Source organism: Orbicella franksi, chromosome 15 (assembly GCF_964199315.1).
Source record: "Orbicella franksi chromosome 15, jaOrbFran1.1, whole genome shotgun sequence".
Classification (NCBI taxonomy): domain Eukaryota; kingdom Metazoa; phylum Cnidaria; class Anthozoa; order Scleractinia; family Merulinidae; genus Orbicella; species Orbicella franksi.
The window spans coordinates 11533189-11541200 of NC_138159.1; the positions used below are offsets into that span (position 1 = coordinate 11533189).

General features: G+C 40.4%; 2 protein-coding genes across 2 annotated transcripts in view; one reads left to right on the plus strand and one right to left on the minus strand.

Annotated features, from left to right (window-relative positions):
- The window catches only part of LOC145470011 (uncharacterized), a 130968-nt gene that overhangs the window by 121915 nt on the left and 1041 nt on the right, over positions 1–8012 (minus strand). The gene's annotated exons all lie outside the window — the stretch shown is intronic.
- On the plus strand, positions 38–4079 carry LOC145469964 (frizzled-5-like). Its single transcript, XM_081453789.1, has one exon. It carries the CDS (start codon positions 1651–1653, stop codon positions 3277–3279), a length of 1629 nt encoding a protein of 542 aa, XP_081309915.1. The 5' UTR covers positions 38–1650; the 3' UTR covers positions 3280–4079.

The following is an 8012-nucleotide window of genomic DNA, read 5'->3' on the forward strand; positions in this document are numbered from 1 at the left end:
CCGAGACTACATTGTGATGTACGCTTTCGCTTTTTTGGAACAACAGAGGGAAATTTGGAATACAAAGGTTTTACTAACTATAATTATGGGCGCCCTGTCTCGCTGTCACTGTGCATGGCGTAATAATCTTGTAAAGATGAAAATCGTAAACAAGCAAAGGTTAAATTTACCATTGAAGTGAACCGCTTCTCCTGAAAACCAATTTAGATTTATATAACGTAGTAACCAACTCTAAAGTACGCAGCAACCTTGCCAAATGTCTCGAATGTCTGCCGCCACAAACTGACCGCATCCGACTTACTCTGCGTTGCTGTATTGTTGAAAGCCACTGATGTAGAACTTAATATTTACCGTTTCATTGACTTTATTCGAGTGTTTACATTTCCAATCGTGTTGAATGATTTTGATGCTAAAAGATCATATTGATGACTCGACCTGGCAAACTAGCTGAAAAGTTACCGAACTCTGGCGCGCAGTTAAAATCCAACTTGCACTTCATGAGGAATATGATTACTCTAACTACAATTCATTCTACTCGGGTTAGAATTCAGAAATAAGATGGGAATTTTCAGCGCTGAACAGTGAACTTTACTCGATATATCTTGGAGTGTCAGGAACATTTTGTTTCCGAGACTTTCAGGGCTTGATACTTTCGTTTGCGCGAAGTCGTTATTAACGAGGCTCCCTTTTCATCCTTGTATTAGAACATTTTACGCAAGACTATATCGAAAGGCGTCTCGGAGGCCCGTTAAGTGTTTGCAAATGGCCTACACTTTTCATTAGCGTCACAAGCGTTGTCACTTTATAAAACATTACTTATCACGTGTTTTCGGTTCCCTCCCAGTATGACAGTTCCCTTGATAACAATCAAGGTTTAGTTTTGTGGTGAAAATTGCACATACAAAACCAAGTTTTTTCACCCCAAATTTGAATAAGAACTTCTTTTTATCAGTTTCTTTGATTTCCGTCAAGCAAAACGTTGTTTGTGCTCAGCTTCAAAAAAAATCCAAGACTTGCAATTATTTAATTTGGAATGATATTGTGTTTGATGTGCAGAGAAAGTCCTTATCACTGCCTGTACCTCAACTCTTTTGTTCGCCTGTCAACGCTTTGCTATCGCGGTGTGTTAATGGCATAAGAGGCGTGATATATAGTACGTGTGAGAAAAGATATGCAGATCTCGAAACATCTAGCCAATAATCCGTGAGCAAATATTTGCTAAGCCTAAGTCTTGTAATATTTGCATTCTGTTTTGAGGGCAAACATCGTACAGGACACCGACCAAAGCCAACGAAAAGCGGCTTACATTAGATCAAAGGGTGCCTCAATACAACGCCAAACACAAGAAAGATCTTTTGTGCAAAATTTCACAACAAAGCGAGATGAACAGGAGAGAATGGACCTGATGAAGCGCTAATTTTCAAGGAACTGCGTTTCTTTTGCTAATGGCTTTGGCTTAAAAGTTCCATTCACTGATGTGCGAATTACATGCCACAATTCACTAATGAGAGAGCCTCGCTCGCTGATTGGTCGCTGTATGAATCTGTCAATATTGCTAATCTAATGACAAGGGTGACATGCAATCGACTAAACACTGACAAAACACCTCGCTAAAACCAGAATGAAATCACTCTCAAAATAGCCAGCACAATGGCTGTAACACACAACATCGTGTTTACAGTCTTGCTGTTTTTGAGTTCGTTCTACTACGCTTCTAGCAAAGAAAAGAAATGCGAAAAGATCAAGATACCCATGTGCCAAAGTATTGGCTACAACCTAACTTATATGCCAAACATGTTCAACCACGACACACAAGAAGAAGCGGCGCTTGAAGTTCATCAATTCTGGCCGCTAGTCGAGATCAAGTGTTCGCCAGACCTAAAGTTCTTTCTCTGCTCCATGTATGCTCCCATGTGCCAGCCGAACTTTAAAGACGAAGTGCCCGCATGCCGGTCGATTTGTGAACGGGCAAGAAAAGGCTGCGCGCCTCTTATGCGTAAGTACGGCTTTTCGTGGCCCGAGCGAATGAAATGCGAAAACTTCCCTGAACTTGGGGGCGACAAGCTATGTATGGGCCGTAACGCAACTGAATCTAATCATACGACAACAACAGCTCGACCAACGGAATTTATTGTTACAACGAAAATAAGCCTTGAGGGGAATCGGCCCGTTAACTGCTGCTCATGCAGACCGCCGTTTGTGACGATCACCGATGAAAACGTTAAACCGAGTTTGCGGGACATTTCTACGGGGGGTGTCCCGTCCTGTGTTATGGCTTGCAATAGAACGTATTTCTCTCAAGATCAAGAAAACTTTGCATCGTTTTGGATCGGATTGTGGGCTGTACTGTGTTTTATCTCTACCCTTGTAACCTCGCTGACGTTCCTAATCGACATGCAACGGTTCAGATATCCCGAACGACCGATCATCTTTCTTTCGGTCTGCTACTGTTTCGTGGCCATAGGTTACATCATTCGGTTCATTGCCGGATATAAGACCGTGGCTTGCGATTCGCAAGGCTTGATGAGGTATGAAACATCAGGGCCAGCCGCCTGCACCATTGTTTTTCTTCTGATTTACTTCTTTGGCATGGCATCTTCACTGTGGTGGGTCATCTTGTCCTTCACCTGGTTTCTGTCTGCTGGCATGAAGTGGTCAACAGAAGCCATTACCAACTATTCACAATACTTTCATGTAGCAGCATGGCTTGTTCCTGCCATACAAACCATAGCTGTTCTAGCCATGTCTACAGTGGATGGCGACCCCGTCAGTGGAATCTGTTATGTCGGAAATCACAACCTTCAGAGCTTGATCGTGTTTGTTGTTGTGCCCCTGCTCGTGTACCTGGTGTTCGGGACGTCCTTCTTAATAGCCGGCTTCTATTCATTGGTTCGCATTCGGAAGGTTTTGCGTATGCAGACTGATAAACTGATTAAAACCGATAAACTTGAAAAGCTAATGATTCGCATTGGAGTATTCTCTGTTTTATATACTGTGCCAGCCACTATTGTTGTGGCTTGTTACTTTTATGAATTTGTAAACAGGGAAACCTGGGAGAGATCCGTGGTGTGTGCGGATTGCGAGAAAAATCAGGTACGGCCGGACCATTCAGTGTTTATTATCAAATATTTCATGGCGCTGGTTGTCGGCATCACCTCGGGATTTTGGATCTGGTCTGGTAAGACAATAGAATCATGGAGAAATTTTTGCCATCGGATTTTCGGCGTCTCACAAGCAAAGAGCGAAGAAAGGAAGAAAACTGTAACGGCCACTGTTTGAATAAGCTGACTGGGTATTTGTTTTAATCAGAAATATTTAATACCTGCCAGCCCACTCGCTTGAACAAGCGCGCGGTAATAAAGGTCTTTTGAATGCACAATATCAGCTTATTCGGCCATGAAGTGCCGAGTATGCCAAACATTCACCACAAAACAGACCAAACTGCCAAACGAAACGACACGGAAAGTCTAATCCTTCCGGAGTTATCAAAGTGTATAAAATGCAGGTATTGACTCAAGAAATAAACCACGCTGGAATATTACTTTAAACATTCATGACTTACAAAACAAGTAAAATTTGCATAGGCTAATGGATTAGTTTCTTTTAGAAGTTATCCGTGAACGCTACGCGACGTTATTTAAGAAAAGCGAAGCTTTTATAGAAACATTTTTTTTTACCATAATTTTACTAGAAATCGAAATTCAAACAGCTGCGCTGTTCAGAAAACCAATGTATTTCCTTGTGGACAGCTGACTAAAGAACTCGTAAGGGAGAAAATAGGTTTTGCAGGTACGCAATGGACGTTAGCAATCCTTTCAATAGTCTAATTATGGTGCTAATTAGTGGTCCTACGAGTGCGCCCACCTCAAGGCTAGTAACGCTACATCATTCAGCAATACGCTGGCGTCGAGGTTTCTCTGAATTGTAAACAGTGCTGTTTAATGCAGAAAAGGAAAGATCCTTTTGGTATCGATGTATCATAAAAAGACGCTTAAACTGACTATTTTTGCTGAAAGTTTTAATTTAGGTAATTCACGTTCTAGTTTACATTAAATAACTCAGAGTTTCTTATAAAACAATGTGTTTGTCATTTTGTTAGTAGCAGGGTGCGTCAACCTTTTAAATGATCGCTCCGTCGAAATTTGTTGAAAAAATAAACGTTTGACAGCCTCGAATTTTAGGTACGCATGCGAATGTAGAAGCAATTAGTTGTTGAAGTAGTTTCTTTTCATGTCTGCTTTACGCATGACAAAGCACTTAACGAACTAAGAAAACAAAAGGTTGAGTTGCGGTGGCAAATCCAACCCACTAATTAGCAGTCAGTACAGCATGTATCACAAACCACCCACACTTATTAATCAACGTCTCGTTTCTCGTCACATTGAAGAACTGAAAGCTCGTTGTCTTTTTCAATTCTCAGCAGCGCGCCACAGCTTAATTATTAAAATGTTAAAAGTCTGCCAGAGAGGTTATCGCTGAATAATATTTTTAGCCTTTCTTGACAGGACGTTACTTACCTGAAACGCAATAAGGTTGATGACACATTGGTTTATTTATAACTGGAACTGTAGCGGCGCAACGAAGTTCGATCAGTGAATTGTCAGTACTATATCATGCGGAATGATGCTGCAAACATGTTTTCAGTGAAATTTGTTCTTTACAATACTGTTGAGGTCTGTTTACGCCGCATCAGAAACTGGCAAAAATCTTTTCATTTTTCCGCTGAAATAATGCTATATTGAAGTTATTGTAACCCGGATATTATCTACCTCCAAAAAGTCAGGTCTCTGAAAAGGATATCGAAATGGAACCAAGTTTTGGTCTGAACGTAAGGTTTTGAAGGAGTGTTGGTACGGTTGATCATGGCAGCCTCTTCTTCCCCACCCCTCCCTCCCAAGAATACACGGAGCACAACAAGTCATTTAGCGGACTGGTATAAACCTATTCACTGGTAGAGATGGTGCTTAACATTGCTCCTTGCTCAGTTTTTTGCGGCTTCCGATAGTACCGACCAGGAGATTGAAACGTTTTGGACAGCTTACAGACTGATGATATCCTTGGTCACAAGTAGCGATTTGTGTGACACTGCAAGTATATAAATCTCTCTTTATTATTTGTAAGTTGCTTGATTTCTGTGAGTAGTCGGGAAGCATTGTTGCTCGCCGGTGTAGATTGAGTTAAATAATATAATCTGTGGCGGCTCCTTGCTGAAACTTGTTCAAATCCCCTTAAAATACCGGCCTAAGAAGCTTTCAGTCCTAACCTTACACGGCGCTATTGGGGAAACGACACGCAATGCAAAAAAAACATTCTACATGAAAATCATCTACAACTCAATACTTAAATTTTGATGTAACATTTGCTAACCATAGGTGTTGGGTTGAGATTGAGAATATATCGTACTTGTTTCAGAAATAGTTTCAAAAATGAATCGTGACGGAGTAAACAATCCTTGAGATTATCTAAAAAAAGATAAGCAGGTTGAAGAGCACATCGATCGGATTTGGACTGACTGTGTCAGTCATTAAGTAGAGTTAATTCTGTCGGATGTCTGCCATATTATGGGTCTCTGATATGTCGTGCATCTGTCCAAATAAAAACATTTCATTCCTTACAGCGAGAAAAGAGGGATCTTATAATTAATTCGTACGCTAAGTCACTTAGGAAATTCAGAATGACTGCCGCTCGCCACCACCATCACGGAACATTATGCTATTGCATTGTAATAAATGCTATTAATTTTCAGGCCAGTGATATGGCTCGGTTAAATCTGAAAATTATTATCATCAATTCTATTGTTGTGAATCTTTGAATTTATTTGTGAATTTATTTGCACTACAGTTAAACGTATTTCTGTAGCCTTCAGGTTAGAAAAGTCCTGATAACACCAAAAGGTCTGTTTAACGATAGAAATTAGCCTTGAAGAAGAGTTGCTCAAGGGAGTATAATTGAGCTCTTTGAAAATTTGCTTTCAGAATATTCCGAACTAAGTACTTAACCGTTCAGGAAAAAGAGTTATGCAGGATCATTGGAACTGAGGGATGGAATTACCCGACCCAATGGGTCACCCAATGGGGCGTCAAGGATGATCTGTGGATCATGTCTAGCCTGTGAACAGGCTCCCGGCGTGAGCGTCAGTTTTTTTCATCCCCAAAGGCATACCGCACTCGACACTCCCCACTGCTCCTGGTTTTTTTGTTTTCTACCTATAACCCAATCGGGAACCTGTTCACAGGCTACATCATGTTCGGGTGGTCCTTTGATTCCAAATCCATCAAGGACATGACATCTAGCATCACGTGTAACATAACCTTGTATCACGTGTAACATTTCTTGAGCATGTTTTGTCGAGATGAAAGGTTATAAGTGAAAGATGCAGTGAAGCAACAGTAGGAATAGGTCATTTCCGAGTTACCTTTTGCCTCTGTTTCAAAACATTCTTGCAAATCCTTTCTTATGAAAAAAAAAGTTTGATTTGCATGAAAATTAGTTTGAAGGCAGAACTCATTTTCATATGAATGGTTTCGCGCGAAGACTCGTTTTGACGCAGAGGCACAAGGTAACTCGGAAATGGCCTATTGTCAGCTTTGATATAAACAAACCTCAAGTGAACTTGGATATTATTTCTTATGTAATTTATACCTAGGCAGATGAGTAATGCGTATCAGAAGACTGATGCATAAGGTCATGTATCTAAGTCAAGGTAAAAACGAGACGACTAAACTAGTATGAAGCTGTAATGAGAGAGGGTCGAGGGAGATGGTTGTTCGCTCCATTACAAATTTTTGGTTGAGCGGATTCAGGTCAGACAGGTTGGTCTGTTTTATGAGTGTCGTATTAGCGTAGACGAATTATACGTCTGAGAACGGTGGTATATGTAGTTGATGAGGTCGAAGACCGAATCAACTATGACCTCGTAGAAATCTTGAGCGAATAATCTAATCGTTTTAGTGGAGTTCTAACTGAAATTTACTTCAAACAACGGTTTCCATTATTTCTCGACTTATTATTAAACTTCGAGTCTTAGAAAAATCGATTGGATTGTCAATAATTTCAAGTTTTTTAAAGTCAAGAAACCGTAAATGTTTCTTCATGAGACCGTAAACATTCTCAGGAGTTTAATTATCCATTTGCATCAAAATTTTCCTTCAAAACTTTGGAAAAAACGAAAAAGACGACGCCATTTCGTAGATGACCTCCAGCCACCGCACACTAATGGCTGACAGTGTACGATCATTTAGCCAATCAGATTGCAGCATTTGCATAAGTGTCCAAGTAGAATTCCACTAAAATGCTTTAGTTTTAAGTGTCTTCCAGATGCTTTTAACTATTAGATTTGTCTGATGTCTAATACATCTCATGCATACGGCAGAGGTATCATACATCTCACACGTATAATTCGTCTTGTTACAAACGACCGTACATAAAACAGACGAACGTATCTGAACCAACAGTCTCTCATTTTTTGTCTACACCAGGACCTACATTGTAGTATACACACAAATTTAATGCGTCTGGTATTTACCTGGACGCACGTGCGCCGTCTGAGACTCGTTAGGGAGTTTAAGTAACCAGGACGCGACGCCAAGGACAACTTCGATTGAAAAATGATTTTATATTTTACCTACGAATCTCGCGATACTTAAGTCATTTTCCTTTGTTTGTTAGTGTCAAAACTATCACGACACTGAATCTGGGGCAGGAGGAAACATTTGAAATAAAATTAAAAAATTAGCCTTCGTGGTTCACGTTTGCTGGACAACGCAGAATTTGGTCATTTCAAGTTGTTGTTGTGCAGAGGATGGCAAAGAAATGTACCAAGAATTATAGCGCACGTGCACAGCCATTGTTCTGCTCATTAAATCTTTTGTTTAGCGACGTTCCCGTTCCCGTTCCCGTCGTGGTTTTCTTAAACTCCCTATTATTGGTCTTGCTACATATACAAGATAAAATTTAATTGTTTTAGTAGAATTTTATCAGTATACTAGCCTGCGTAGCAAGCGTTTCCCAAA